General features: G+C 41.7%; 1 protein-coding gene across 1 annotated transcript in view; it reads left to right on the forward strand.

Annotated features, from left to right (window-relative positions):
* Cfap52 (cilia and flagella associated protein 52) overlaps positions 1–16288 on the forward strand; it is a 40977-nt gene that overhangs the window by 6036 nt on the left and 18653 nt on the right. Inside the window, exons 2-6 of the mRNA XM_034508106.2 lie at positions 5877–6076; positions 6444–6580; positions 10318–10446; positions 13665–13764; positions 14552–14668. Coding sequence (XP_034363997.1) covers positions 5877–6076; positions 6444–6580; positions 10318–10446; positions 13665–13764; positions 14552–14668 — 683 coding nt within the window. The remainder of the gene's footprint in view (positions 1–5876; positions 6077–6443; positions 6581–10317; positions 10447–13664; positions 13765–14551; positions 14669–16288) is intronic.

A 16288-nucleotide genomic window follows, 5' to 3' on the forward strand; every position in this document is an offset into this window, starting at 1 on the left:
ACTTCTGCCTCAGTTAGTGTTCTAGTGCCACGAAGAGACACCATTGATAGGTTATTTCTCTGCTGGTGAAATGAGCCAATTCAAGCCAGATTAGAATATATTAAAGGCAGGTTTATTGGGAAGCTGCTCTTGGGCAGGTTCACTGGCCTCAAGGATTGAGGCCAGGGGAGTCACCATGGAGAGATGGGAATCAGGGAGAGAAAGAGAAGAGAGAGAAGAGGAGAAGAAGGGAGAGCAAGAGAGGGGAAATCAAAATGTCTGGATTATATAGAGAGGAGCCTCTGTGGGATGGGAAGCCCAACCCCTGGGCAGGAAAGTTCAGAGTTGGGGGGAGGGTATGCCAGCCAGGTAGGGACTGAAGGATGCTGGGAGAACCTGAAAGCCAGGTCTGCTTTGGTAAGTAAAAGATGCACCTCAGTCCCTTGTTCCCAGTCTGAAACCAAACAACCTTGACCAAGGCAACTTATAAAAGAAAACATTTAACTGGGGTAGTGCTTACATTCTCAGAAGGTGAGTCCATGACCAACATGGTGGGAACAATGGCAGAATGCAGGTTGGCAGGACACCGATGCAGTTGCTGAGGGCTTTTATTTTATTTTATTTTATTTTTAAGATTTATTTATTTATTTTATGTGAGTACATTGTAGTTGTCTTCAGATACACCAGAAGAGAGGGCCAGATCACATTGCAGATGGTTGTGAGCCACCATGTGGTTACTGGGAATCGAACTCAGGACCTTTGGAAGAGCAGTCAGTGCTCTTAACTACTGAGCCATCTCTCCAGCCCGAGGGCTTTTATTTTGTCCACAAGCAGTAGGCAGAGAGAGAAAGAGATTGTGCCTGGCATTAGATTTGGAAACCTTAAACCCCACCCAGTAACATCCCACCACTGCTCCCATCAAAGCCACACCTCCTGATCCTTCCCCAAACAGTCCCACCAACTGGAAACCAAGCACTCACATCTGAGCCTATGGGAATCATTCTAAATCAAACCACCACACACCAGACCTCAACCTCAACACCAACACCAACCCCATCCCTAACCCCAAGCCCGACTCCAAGCCAAAAACCAATCCAATCCCCAAAGCAGCACCTACCCAAATACTAACTCCAGCCCCAACCTAGTCCCCAACTGATCTCTAACCTCAAAATAAAAGCTTGTCTTTTGACATGCTTATCGATTTTCAGAATCTTTTGTTATAAACTGCCCATCCATATTCCTTGATCATGTTGCTGTTCTCACTTTGTAGAAGCTCTTTGCATATTAACCAAGAATCCCTTTTAATCTCAGTATGTTACAAATCCCTTCTGGTTTGGGCTTTTCATTTTGCCTTTTGTAGCTAGAAATTCCGATTTAAACACAATTGGATAATAATCAACCTGACCGGTTTGGGTTCCTGGTTAAAAAGCCATTTCCTACACCTGTGCAAACATTAGGTGCTGTTTTTCACATTCGGGTCTCTGATCCACCTGGAGCGTGTTATTCCTGTGAAGGCTGAAGCCATGAGCTTATTTTACTCTTACCATATGGGTAGCCATATGAATGTTTATAAAGAGCCCAAAATTAGGAACAAAATTATATAGTCTTAGTAGGAATAGGTGAAAAACACTAAATTTACTTTCACAAGAACTTCCATAAAGAAGGAGCTGGGTATGATGGCACACACTTTTAATCCCATCACTGGGAGGCAGAGGCAAGTGGCTCTCACGGGGTTAACAGCAGCCTGGTCTACATATCAAGTTTCAGGCCAAGCAGAGCTAGCTACATTGTAAGACTCTGTCCAAAAAAAAAAAAAAAAAAAAAAAAAAAAAAAAAAAAAAAAAAAAGGAAGGAAGAAAAGGGAGGGAAGGAAGGGGACAGAAGGGAATTCATTGTAGCCAATAAATTATAAATTATTACAATTGCCGTGTGTCAAAGACTTTTTAAAATCCAAGAAAACTATATTAATAAATATGTATGTTTTTTTAATGGGGAACAAAAAAAGCAATCAAAAAGACTTTTTGGGGTTTTGTTGTTTTGGCTTTTTCTCTTCCTTTCCATTCTTTCCTTTTTCTTTTTGTTGGTTTGTTTTTGTTTTTTGACACAGGTTCTCACTGTGTATTCCTGGCTGTCCTGGAAATCACTATGTAGACCAAGCTAGCCTCCAACTCACAGAGATCTGCCTGCTTCTTCCCCACCCCGCAAATGTTGCTATTAAAACCAAGTACTATCAAGTCCAGCTTCAAAAAAGATTTTTAAATACCCACTAATAATGTAATATGAGATTCGTATAAAGAAGACATAAGTAGGAAACATAAAAGAGATTTCAAAGAGAAACATACTCTCTTTTTAGAAAAGAATCATGATATAGCATCACAAAATTAAAATAATTTAAATCATTCTGTACCTTTAATAGAATATGCTAGCTGACTTCAGAGTTTATATTGTAAGATAAACACGAAGAATAAGCAGGGGTTGGGACAGCTCAGAGGTAGAGCACTTAGCCAGTGTACACAAGATCCTGGGGTTTGAGGGTTTGATCCTCAGCACATTGCAAAGGAAAATAAAAAGAATTAAAAAAAAATCTTCTCTAAGATGAATAACATGAGATGACTATTTCCTATTAAGACTGATTCAAAGGAGTTGTCATTGTTGAATTGGTTCTTAGCAAATATTTGCAGGGAAGGAGCTGCCTAAGAAAGATGTCTCACTATGGGAGGCCTTGGGCTTCTCCAAAGAACTTGCCAGCATTTAGAACTAAAACAGTAGATTGTGGGTTGTTTGCCTGTCCTTGAGTCTTATTGCAACATATTTGAGTAACAATATATATTCTTTTAATGTATTTAATATTTTAATATATATTCATAAGTCAATAATAGAATACTATAATATTCATATATTATCTAATAATATAAAATACCTAATATATTTTAAATAAATGTAAAATGTGCAAAGTCATGTTCTGATACATGGGAGTACTGTGAAGTAATTCCCACAACCAAGATAATGATTAGCACGTTTAGTGTTTTCACATCTGTGTGTGTTATGCTGAAAATATCAAAGATCAACAGTCATAACGAGTAGACCCTGACACTGCAGCATCACTGTCTTAGGTTTTCTGTTACTGCAATAGCGACACCATGAAGTAACTTGGGGAGAAAAGGGTTTATTTGCCTTACACATACATCCTGATCACAATCCATCACTGAGAGAAGTCAAGGCAGGAACTGGGGAAGAACTGGAGAAGCAGGCAAGAAGCCTACTATTGCTCTCTTCAGACACACCAGAAGAGGGCATTGGATCCCATTACAGATGGTTGTGAGCCACCATGTAGTTGCTGGGAATTGAACTCAAGACCTCTGGAAGAGCAGTTAGTGCTTTTAACTGCTGAGCCATCTCTCTAGCCCCTCAATCTGTCCAGGGGTGATACCTCCCACAGTGGACGGGGCCTTCCCACATCAATCACTAAGCAAGTCTGCCTTACAGACTTGTCCACAGGCAACCTGAAGGAGGCATTTGCTCATTTGAGGTTCCTCTCCCAAGATAACTCTAGCTTGTGTCAAGTTGATCAAAAACCCACCTAGGACACTAACTGTAGTCCCTGTGCTGTATACCAGGTCTCCAGAACTTTCTCATCTCACAAAATTGAACCACTGGACCCTTGAACCCTATCTTCCCATTTCTTCCACCCCTGGCAACCACTACCCTACTCTGTTTCTATAAGCTCAGCCACGTAAGGTTCCATTTCATATTTCTCTTTCTATGCCTGGCTTACTTCACTTGGCATGACATGCTCTAGAGTTATTAAAACCTAAGCAGAGAAACTGAACACACATTTTTCAAAAGACATATAAATGGTCCTTAGGCAAATGATCAGATGCTCAACATCCCTTCAAGAGGGAAATGCAAATCAAAATACAGTAAAATATCACTGCAGGTTGGTTAGAATGACCACTGTAAAAAGCACAAAAGATGCCATGTATTGGTGAGGATGTTGGAAAAAAGAGAACCTCTGTATACTGTCCTGAGAATGTAAATTGGCCCAGCCATTAGAGAGAAAGAGAAGAAAAAAAAAAAACAGTGCTACTATATGGTCTGGCCATCCCACTTCTGGGTATGCCTTAGTTAGGGTTATCATTGTTGTGATGGAACATTATGACCAAAAAGCAACTTGGGAAGGAAAGGGTTTATGTGGTTTATACTTCTACATCATTGTTCACTGTCAAAGGAAGTCAGGACAGGAACTCTAACAGGGCAGGAACCTGGAGGCAGGTTTATAGATATATGCCAAGATATAGCTAGACCCCACCAATAAATGAATGGATAAAGAAATTATGAGATGCACATAGGCATACTGTAATGTCATTAGCCTTTTAAAAGATGGCCATCATGCCATTCACAAAGTGATCAATGAGCCTGGAGGGGATTTTGCAAAGTGAGATAAGCAAAACTTTTGTGTAAATGTTCGCCGTAAGTACTCACATGCTCCCTGTGTCTATAGGTCATCCCCCCAACAAGCTGCCTTATACATGTTGCATGTAATTTTATAATCACACTTGCTCCTTGCCCAGTGCTATGGCTTGTACTATGCTCCGAGGTCAGCCACCCCCCCAGGCCTTACATGGCATTCATGCTCCTCTCCCCAAAGCCTGGCCCACAAGCTACCTCTCTATCTCGTTCCCTCCTCTTCCTCCTGGGACCTGGAAATCCCACCTTTTTTTATTTGCCCAACAATTAGCTTCCACTGTCTTTATTGACACAGTCAAGAACCAATTAGAGAAACGACACTCCCACCAACATATATAGCCATTCTTCTCAGGATTAAAGAACCTACCTTAGGGCGTTGCTGTCCAAAGAGTGGTTTCCAGACATCAGCATCCCTTGTAGACTAGTTAGAAATAAAGAATCCTAGCTCACTCCAAACTTGAAAATGGAATCATTTTAACCAGCTCCCTGGGCAATTTTATGCACATCAAAGTCTGAGAAGAATTGTGCTACTGTAGAGTGAAAAAATATAAAGACCATTTTATGAAATATATATAGATTTTTTTTCTTTGCCCTTAGACCTGGGCAGAAAAAGTGCAGGTTCCAGAACTCGGAACTGAAAATAAGATTTCAGGCCTTCACTGCCCCAGGACACATTCCGGGTGGAGGACATTATCCCTGAATCAGAGGACGCTTACTGGATTACATTCCTCAAGCCTCAGGGAGTAGACCCCACCTGTGGGTGGGAAAAGTCCAAAAGGCAGGAAGACACATACCTGACCACAGAGAAAGATGCAAGCCATCTAGGTGGGGCTATAGCCGGAAGAAGTGAAAATAGTTAACCTGAAATAGTTGGTAATGTCATAGTAGAACTACATTTTTGAGAGGAATGGGTGTGCAGAATGATTTTCACATGACTCTAATCATTTAGGGTGAGTACCTCTGAAATGTTCCACTATTTTTATGTTTTGCATCCTTGACAACCCCTCACTCCCCTTCTCACTCCCCTGGTTTGTGGTTTTTCCCTTTAAAACCCTCCTCAGACTGGCTGGCGGGGTCGAACTCTACTCCTGCGCAAGTATGTAGTTGGACCAATGGCTGCCAGCTCTCTTCCCTAATAAACCTCTGCTGATTGCATCCAGGTATGGTTTCTTGTGATCTTTGGGTGGTCATGATTTCCTGAGACTTGAGGAAGTGTCTCCCGAGTTTGGGGGTCTTCACTACACCAGCTTCCTTGTCCGTGGAATACAATTACCTATTACTCCATTCCTGTTTAAATTGAATTAGAGTTGATGTCAGAAGTGTTGTCTTTTGTACTGTAATAAAAATAACAAACAAACAAACACACAAGCCACATCTGCACCTGGCTATAGTTATTTTTAATATAGTTATTTTTAATCTCTCTCTTTTAGGACATGTCCCCAGTGGTCTCAAATGCCATCCTGACCAGGAGCACCTGATCTATCCCCTGGGTTGCACTGTCCTCATCCAGGCAATAAATACTAATGAGCAGAATTTCCTCCATGGCCATGGTAACAACGTCTCCTGTGTGAGCATCTCCAAGGAAGGAGATTATATTGCCTCTGGACAAGTCACATTCATGGGTTTCAAGGTGAATAAAATGGAAACCATTCACTGGGGGTTTACTTAGAGGTGCCTCCCTGGAAGAGCCACCTGACTTCAGGTTCCTGGCTCTGTGCTCTCAGATGTCCTCCCTTCATGCTGTGCCTTCTCTCGATTTCAGCTACCACCAAGCTGCCCCTGAAAGACTCTGGTATCTTTGTACCAGATGCTGCAGCTTGTGACTGCAAATGCTGAGCTTAAATCTGCTTCTATCTTGTTGCTGTCTGTCATGTTATACCATGTAGTCCAATAGAGGGAAGTTACGTCATTGAGTATTCCTCACCAAAAGAGGTAGCCATCCCTTCGGCTTCCACTAAAGCCTGTCTAGAATCTGACAGTGTATTCTTGCCCCTCAGGCAGACATCATTCTGTGGGACTTTAAGAAAAGGGAGCTAATTGCTCGGCTGTCACTCCACAAGGGCAAAATCGAAGCCCTGGCCTTTTCGCCCAATGATTTGTACTTGGTTTCACTTGGTGGTCCCGATGATGGAAGGTAAAGAATTCTTACATGACTTCTTTGTTTCTTTCTTCTCTTCTTCTTCTTCCTCTTCTTCCTCTTCTTCCTCCTCCTCCTTCTCCAGGGAAAGTTTGTTTGTTTGTTCATTTTTTTTAAGACACTGTTTCTCTGTGTAGCCCTGGCTGTCCTGGAACTCACTCTGTAAACCAAGTTGGCCTCAGACACAGAGATCCACCTGCCACCACCCAGCTACTTACATGTCTCCTACCAGGTGTTACAAACATCAAGTATCTTGGCCCTTTCCAGGTCTTCTGTTGGTCTGCACACATCTGAGTGTGCTGCTATGTATGAAAAGGCCATGAGAAAAAAGTAGCCAAGAAGAGTGACCCTTAGCTCTGAGACCACATAGACATCGCCTGGCCGTCTGTCTCCCTGCTGCCAGGGCCCAACTAATTGACAGTCTGATTTGATCAGTCTGGGCTCTAAAGAGTCATGGATGATATTGTGTGCACCTATATTCAAAGACTGTTGCCGTCAAAGACATCATGACCACAAGCATGATAAGAGTCACTATCAAAGACAAAGGTGCTTTGAGTACATACTGTGTGACAAGTGTGTGCTGAGAACTTTAACTGCATTAGCCCGTTTGAGCCTCATACCTACCCTTTAGAATGGAAGTGGCAGTGCCCAGTGGCAGCTGAACAACTGAAGTCAGTAGTTGTAAGTGGCAGCATTGGGACATGGAGTGTGACTCCAGAGGGGATATTCTTACCGTGCCCCACAAGTCATGCTCTTTGTCCTTTGATGAACTCAGTAATATTTGACAGAGAACATACATAAAGTGAAACTGGAAAAATATATATACACACCCAAAAGCATCATTTTCTGGCCAGCCTGGGCTGTATAGAAGAAGATAGCATTATATTCTGAAGGGCAATCAATGAACATCGTTCTCCTATTTACACGTTAAGGAGCATAGGTGGTATAGGAGAACACACGATTTGTGTAGAATCCACCGGGTGCACGTCCATAGACACTGCATATCTTGGCCCTTCCCAGGTCCTCTGTTGGTCTGCCCACATCTAAGTGTGGTGTTATGTGTAAAAAGGCCATGAGAAGGTAATCAGCTCAGATGAGGTCCTTAGCTCTGACTATACATGGATATTAATACATTGAAATACTTTTACATACACCAGTTTTCTTATACTTCACAAGTATATGATACATAGTTCCGTGTCTTCTCAATGCACAGAAATTTGCCAAAGTTTTCAAAGTTTCATAGTTTTGCTACTTTGGTAATTATTTGTAAGTGCTCCCACCATCTCTGGGCCATCCCTCTTTTGACTATTTTTACATAAGAAACATAGCCAGAAATTTTCTGTGGGTGTCATTACCTCTGTTAAATGCAGCTGTTCTCAGCCATGTGCGCACACTTGAAGAGATTTTAGAAGTCTCCGGGCCTGAGGTCCTGGAGACTGGCCACTAGACCACCTTACCTCCACTCTCTGCTTGGAGCCTTGTCTGGGAAAACTCTCACCTCTGGAAAACCTGCTAATCCTTTGTCACTTTGACCTTGATTTTAGACTATCTTAAATTTGCTTACAGAAAGTTAGTGTTTGAAGAACCTAATGGATAAACCTTTGCTGGGCCGGAAAAAAAATGCAATATGACCATTTCTGGTTGGTCACTGTGGTGAGGAAGACAGGGTTGTGACAGCTAGCTTCAGACAGTTGGTCTAATTTTGAAGCTGTACAAGGGGTCCAGTCCACCCAATCCTCCTGGTTTAAAGGTAGAGGGAAGATGAAAACTACAGTAGATAGTGGTGAACATTCTGCATACAGATTTCAAAGTAAATTAATAAACTAATGAATAAATAATTTATTAATTTTTGTATCAATATTATCATACTCTTTGTGTTGTAATGCAGCTGTGTCTTAGTTACTTTTCTACTGCCATGATAAAGTACCTTGGCCAAGGCAACTTATAAAGGAAAGTATTTAATTTGTTGTGTATGGTTTTAGAGGGTTAGAGTCCATGACCATCATGGCAGGAAGTATGGCAGCCAGCAGATAGGCCATGGCACTGGAGCAGTAGCTAAGAGCTCACTTTTTTTTTTTTTTTTTTTTTTTTAAGTTTCCATTTCTCCCATCCTTATCAACATTTGCTGTTGTTTGTTTTCTTTTTTTAATTAATTTATTATATGTAAGTACACTGTCGCTGTCTTCAGACACCCCATAAGAGGGCACCAGATCTCATTACAGATAGTTGTGAGACACCATATGGTTGCTGGGATTTGAACTCATGACCTCCGGAAGAAGAGTCAGTGCTCTTAACCGCTGAGCCATCTCACCAGCCCAAGAGCTCACTTCTTAAGACACAAACACAGGCTAAGAGAGACACTGGGAATGGTTTGAGTCTTTTGAAACCTCAAAGGTTGCCCTTAGTGGCACACCTCCTTTAATAAGGCCACACCTCCTAATCCTTCCAAAAAAGTTTCAGGGAGGACCCCAGTATTCAAATATAGAGCCTACGGGAGCCATCTTCCTCCAAACCACCATGAGTTCTCATTCAGAACATCTATGTGTATCTAATAAGGCCACACCTCCTAATCCTTCCAAAAAAGTTCCAGGGAGGACCCCAGTATTCAAATATAGAGCCTACGGGAGCCATCTTCCTCCAAACCACCATGAGTTCTCATTCAGAACATCTATGTGTATCTATTCTTTGCAATGACTGTGGAATTACAACATACACATGCACCATAAATTCAAATTGGCCAACTCACTCCCTATGCTGGTATGCTCCATTTATTTAAAAATTTTACACTTATTTCTAAACAAATTAAAGCTACATTTGGCTAAGATCTGTAAGAAACTGTGTTGTCCTACAATGGAAAAAAGATCTACAATTCAAAAATGTAAGTCTCCCTGCATCTTCCCTCTCATCCCCTCACCATAAAGGGTTCCATTGGCTAAGGACTCTTGAATGATGTCATTTATTAACATTTTTTTAGTTAGACAATGAAATAATGGGTTTCATTCCCTAACTTAAAAAAAATTCTGAGGGTTGAACCCAGGGCCTGGAACATGCTAAGAGCACGTTCTAGCACTCACCTACACCTCCAGCTCCTATGGCCACTTTCAAAGCATTATTGATTATATAATTATGAGTAATTCATAATGATATATACATATGTATACACATATACACATACACACAAAGTTTGTATGTGGAAATATATTTGCATTTCTTTGGAGTATGAAGCATTTGGGCTTTGTTTTGTTTAAAATGGGATCCATATAGCCCAGGCTGGCCTCAAACTTGGTATATAGCCAATGGGGATGACCTTGACCTCCTAGGACCTGTGTCAACCTCTCAAGGTTTAGAATTAAAGAAGGAGGCATCTACAGCCTCAAGGAAAATGTTTACATGAAATGGAGGCTTGCAAGCTTTGATGGTTGTATGTCTGAAATGCCTTGATGGATGGGTTCACTGGCTTCCAGACCCAGAATCCTTTTCTTTCAAAGCTTTTAAAGCATCCCACATTAGTCTTCTAGTAAAGCAGTGTGATTGATTGAGCAGATGCTTGGGGGTGGCTGGGGGGGGGGAATGGAGGGGTGCAGGTGGGGGTGGGAGGATGTCACGGGCAATTTTTGTGTTCTCTCACTAGTAACGTTTCATTTTGTTCTTTTTCTTCCCAGAATCAGAAAAACAGTTGTTAACTTTGAAAGTCTGATTTCCCCTCTTGGTGTCTCCCCCTTCTTGTTTGGCAGTGTGGTGGTTTGGAGCATAGCCAAGAGAGATGCCATTTGTGGCAGCCCTGCAGCAGGCCTCAATGTCGGCAATGCCACCAGCGTGGTCTTCTCTAGGTGCCGAGATGAGATGTTTGTCACTGCCGGAAAGTAAGTCTGCACAGCAAGAAGGTCAGACTCATAGATGACCATGTCACCTGCACAGAAAACACATTTTAGATGTCAGGGGGTGGGGACAGGGAGGAATATGTATTGAGCACTGAATGAACCCCTCACTTTGTAATTTTTGTTAAGTACTGAAAAATCCTTTCAGCTGGATGTGTTTTTTTTTTTTTTTTTTTTTTTTAAGTACATTTCTTTGAAAATGTTGTTGAGAAGAGATTATGCTGAATGGCTAAACTCCTCCTTAAAAAATATTTTATTACATTTATTTACATATTGTGTGTATGTGTGTCCATGCATGCAGCACAGCAAGCATTTGGAGGTCAAAGGACAACTTTCTGGAGTCGGTTCTTCACTTCCATCATATAGGTCCTTGAGGATTGAACTCAGGCTTGGCAGCAAGCTCCTTTACCCACTTAGCCACCTCACCAGTCCTGAACTTTCCTTAGGATTCTTCTTGTCACTGAAAAGATATGATTTCCAATCTGTGCTCTCCAAGTCATCTGCACAATTGCGTGGATTCACTTTCTGGTTGGTATTTCTTACCACCTGCTCTTGATTTAGGTCTCATGTAGTGATATTTTGCAAAAGAGCCATGCCAGGATACTTCAAATATTTAAGCTATTAGCCACAGGATATGACTTTGGTGAGGCCAGCTTCAGCCAGCTTCTGGTGAGCAACTTGAACATCTGAATAGAACCTGCATCTGTGCCACAGCATACATTAATTTAGAAACTGGCAATCAGAGCCCTGCTTGTGTCCTGAAGGGAAGGTGAAACAGACATAAAAGTGTCTTTTCCCCCACATCACCCACAGTCTTAAAGGGAAGAAATGGTAAACTGTAAGGCAGACGGATAAGTTCAGCGAAACTATCTTCGCAATTCTCTGTCATCTCTCATCCATGAAAGGTACAGACTGTTCTCCGGAGTGAGCAATGTGTGCTGCTCTGCCTCTGTAATGTCTCCAGTCCCCACCTCGGAACACACACACTGCATTTATTCCATGGCCGAGTAAGGAAAGACTCACAGAGAGGCAGTAAATTCCTTGGCAGCCATGAAAGCCCTCCCCTGTCCTGCTCTTTCTTTCTGCCCAGACTGAAGCTCTTCTGCCCCTGCGGCCACCTCCCGCCTCTGTTCTGGTCCCCAGAGTGGCTTGACTCCTTTGTTTTGCTGGATCTGGGTTCTTTGGTTCCTTAGCAGCTGCAGGCATCAATCTGTTCTAGTATCTGCGGGCAATGTTTCTCCAAATTCAATCCGGAAGTTTTATAGGAAACAATCTTTTTTTTTTTTTGGTTCATCTGTATTTCCAAGCTGGCTTCAATTTCTTGTTGACAGCAGTACTGGGAATGTCCACATTCTTAAGTAAGATTTCTGTTGTGATGCCAGGATACCTGGCTTCTCTATCAGTCACGGTTTTGTGTATTCTGTTATACAGTCCCCATGAGACAGTCCAAACATCCGTGTTTCAGCATTCACATGACATCCATCAGTATGGCCATTATGGCCATGGGCCAGTATGTGTGCAATGTGTGTGCAAGAGCAATCTCTCTCTCTCTCTCTCTCTCTCTCTCTCTCTCTCTCTCTCTCTCTGTCTCCCCTCCACTTTGAAAAAATACATTTAAATATTCCTTGAGCATTTACTATGCCTACAATTCTGTAAGCTAAAAATAAAGAAAAAATAAGGTTGACAAATTCTTTTTTTTAATATATATTTCTTTGGATTTTTTTTTTTTAGGTTGACAAATTCTAATTAACGCTTTCTGATTTGAGATGTTGGCAGAAATCTTTGTAGTCTTTTCTTTTTTAAAAATAATACTTTTACTAAATCTTTGAGAATTTCACACAACATATTCTGATTATATTCACCTTGGTATTGCAATTATTATTACAGAATTGTTAATTTAGATGAACTCAACATATAGTGGTGCAGCACCAGCCATACATTAAGTGCTGCATTAATTACTAACTTAAAACTTTTACTCATTTAGTCTCACGTCTCTTTCCTTGGAGGCAGGAATCTCTAAACTAAAATATCCTCCATTAACAAAGGTGCATGTCTGTAATCCCAGCACTTGGGAAGCAGAGACAAGAGTTTTAAGGCCAGCCTTAGTTACACAGTGAATTTTGAGTCCAGCCGGGGCTACATGAGATCCTGTCTCTGAAAGAAAAAAAAAAAAATAGATATCACCTTTTTAAATGTTTCCACACAAATGAGCGTCTCATTTCTTCTAACTGAGATTAGGTGTCCTGAACAAACATCTTCCGATTGTCCTCTCCCACTCAAGCCTCTGGTACATTCCATTTAGATTCCACAAGAGTGAGATCAGGCAATATTTGTCTTTCTGTGACTGGTTTACTCCAAATATCCACCTTTCTTAAGGGCAAACAGTTTTCCTTTGTATATATTCACACTCATCCACTCTTCGATCGATGGACACTCAGTGTGAATACCCCACAGTGACTACAGTTCATAACAATATACGGACACAGCATATGCTAAATAACACTGAAAGTGAAAATCCACTCACTGGGAGTGGATTTCAAGTGTTCTTACTAGGAAGAGATAAGTAAGGTAACACACAGGTTTAGCACAGTGTGTTCATGCATTAAAACACCATGCTGTATATCATAAGTATATGTAACCTTATTTAATAATAAGAGGACTTTTCTGAATATTAAGAACCTCGGTTTGTTCTACATTTATTTGCATAACTACTTTATTAATTTGTCTTTGAGACAGGGCCACATTTATGTAGCCCTAGCTGTCCTGGAAATTGCTATGTAGACCAGGCTGACCTCAGACTCAGAGATCTGTCTGCTTCAATGTCCTACATGCTGAGAGTCAAGGATGCACCACACCTGGCTTGTTTGCTTGATTATATACCTGCTTGTTTTCAGTACGGTGGGAAGACTGTACACTTCAATGTGTGACAGAGCTGTATACAAGCTCTGTCTGCATCATCCCACCTGAAAAGTTGGGGACCACACAACCTACCTCTTAGGGTTGCTGTGAGATTGAGTGGGAAGTTCTCAAGTTTATACAGTGGGCTCTAAAAGTAAAAACCTTCAGAAATATTTCTCTCTTTTCCTATCAACTTCCCCTTCAAGATGGGGCGGGGTGGGAGATAGGAGCAGAAATACACTAAAAAATGTGAAGCAATGTTTAATTTAAATGGGCATCCATTTGATTGTGATTTTTCTTTGTAGTGGGACAATTAGAGTGTGGGAACTGGATCTCCCAAATAGAAAAATCTGGCCAACAGAATGCCAAACAGGACAGATGAAAAGAATAGTCTTGAGTACTGGAGTAAGTACCACTTCAACTGTTGCTACATTAATTCCTATCCTGCAAACAGCCCCGAGCAGGGTTGTGTGTGCACTGGGCGGGGCTAGGGAGGAGAGAGCGAGCTGTGGGGTGTTGATGAGGAGGTACAATTCAAAGGGAGCACACAGCTGGGAAGGAGCTGTGTAAGCCCTAAGAGATCCCATTTCACGGGGACCTGAGCCATTACCAAACATCCAAGCCTGAGCTGGAGGGAAGCAGCTCATCCAGGTGATGTTGAGAGCACACAGCAGCTCCGCCTGCCACCACCGCTATGTCTCTCTTTGGAAATAAAGTGTCTGATAGAAATGCAGACTCTTCCACAAAGAGATGTTATTAATATGCTTGAATACAGCGTCATAATTCATTCACAGAACTCTCTGCTCCATTCCTTGATTTATTCTTCCTTTTTAAGGCGTAGTCCTTTTAATGAATGTAGCCTCTGGAGACTGGAATAAAGCAAATGTGTGTCCCCATAGAGGAAGCACATCTTTATCCTACGAGCCCCTTGGAGGTGACTCAGCAGCTGGCACTGGTCATGCATGTTAGCATCACACCCAAATGAGTGTCAAGTAAAATTCACCCTCCAGCTGCGGGTGACCCTGACTCTGCTGCTCTCACAGCTGGGCTGACCTATCCTTAAGTCTTGGGAGACTGATGTTACCATGAGCTCCTTGGTCAGAATTTATGGAATTTCATCTCTTCCCTGACTGGGGCTTCATAGAGTACTGGGGAGACTCGAGTCTTCAGGTTTCTGTTTCTGATCTCCCAGATGGCGGACGATGACAGCTTTTTCTACCTTGGCACAACAACAGGGGATATTCTCAAAATGAACCCCAGGACCAAACTGCTGGCAGACACTGGGCCTATGAAGGACAAATTCAGCTTGGTGAGTAGAAACCATTAAGGTATGATCAAATCCTCCCTGTCATTTTCTTCCACATAGAGTTTTGTTAAGGAAAAGTCTGTTGGGGGGGGGGGGGGGAGGCAAATTAGCAGCGGATGCAAAGCCACACCCAAGTCAGCTTAGCCAACTGTTCAGTTCTCCAAGCTCTACTCTTTGGTTCTCTTCAGGGCGAGGATATTCCTAGGTGTCCCTCTAGGGTATCAGTACCTTGTCCATCTTTTCTTCAAAGCACAGACAGCATCTGTTTCTTCATGATTTGAAACTATATTGTTGCCATCTATGAGAGAGGTGTATGTTTTGATCTATAAGTGTGTATTTTGTGGCATGTATGTATGAGTGTGTGTATATATCTGTGTGTGTCTATGTGTGTCTGTGTGTGAGTATGTATGTGTGAGTGTGTGTGTCTGTGTGTGAGAGCGTGTTTGTGTATGTCTATGTCTCCATGTGTGAGTGTGTCTGTGTGTCTATCTCTGTGAATATGTGTATGTATAAGTGTATGTATGTGTTAGTGTGTGTGTGTATGTATGTATGTGTATGTGTGAGTGTGTATGTGTGAGTGAGTGTGTCTGTGTATCTCTGTGTGAGAATATGTGTATGTATAAGTGTATGTATGTATTAGTGTGTGTTTGAGTGTGTGTATGTGTATATATGTGTATGTGAGTATGTGTATGTACGTGTGAGTGTGTGTGTGCATGTATGAAAGTATGTGTATGTGTATCTCAACTATAATAACTAGATCTAAGATTTTAGCCTCAGTGGTGCTGCTATAAGTCATTCATGAGACTAAAAAAAAAAAAAAAAATCAAAAGTGCATAGTTGCAGAATCCCCAAAAACTCTTATCAAAACTCCAGTAAGAAATGCTAACTTTTAAACAAAAATAAAAGATTCACCACTGAACGACGACTTTATACAACAAGGACAGCTCTCTCTAACGTGCCCAGAAAGTTCCAAGGGCTGCTTTCACTAAACTTTGAGTTGGAAAGTTTGCCTGCTAAGTCCACACCTGCCTGTCTCATTTGTGATATCAGAACAGATGGTTCTTACAGAAGCACATCTACTTTCCCACTTAACAGACATTCTCAAGAGACTTAAATACTATGCAGTCCTCTTGAGAAAATGTCAATTTCCTTAATCATATCATCATTTTATAGTCAAGCTTTTAAAGAAATATGGAGAAAAATGGGAAGAAGCCTGATACAGATAGTACAGATAGAGGAGTATTCAGAAATACTCCAAGTGTGGCCTAGGTCAATGGTGCTTTCTAAATTATTTAAGGGAGACAGAATCTAATACTAAGCAGTGAAAACAAGGCCAATCAGAGGAAAGGGAGGCATAGCCTAGAGTCCCAAGGCCTGCTAGGTCCCCAAAGGCCATCGGAAGACACTACTTGAAAACTACTGGTGGGCATGGTTTCTTTGTGTTTGTTTTGTTTTGTTTTTAATGCCCTGAACAGTACTTGGGAGCTAAGCCTCTACAAAGCAGATGCTGGCTGCAGTAGAGCCCCTCAAACCTCTGGCATTTAAGCCTCCTCCCAGTTCTTGCATGGCTGATCATTTTAGGGCTGCTGGTTAATCTCAAAAAGCAGGAATTCCAGCTCAGCT

The sequence above is a fragment of the Arvicanthis niloticus genome, chromosome 6 (assembly GCF_011762505.2).
Source record: "Arvicanthis niloticus isolate mArvNil1 chromosome 6, mArvNil1.pat.X, whole genome shotgun sequence".
In the NCBI taxonomy this organism is placed as follows: domain Eukaryota; kingdom Metazoa; phylum Chordata; class Mammalia; order Rodentia; family Muridae; genus Arvicanthis; species Arvicanthis niloticus.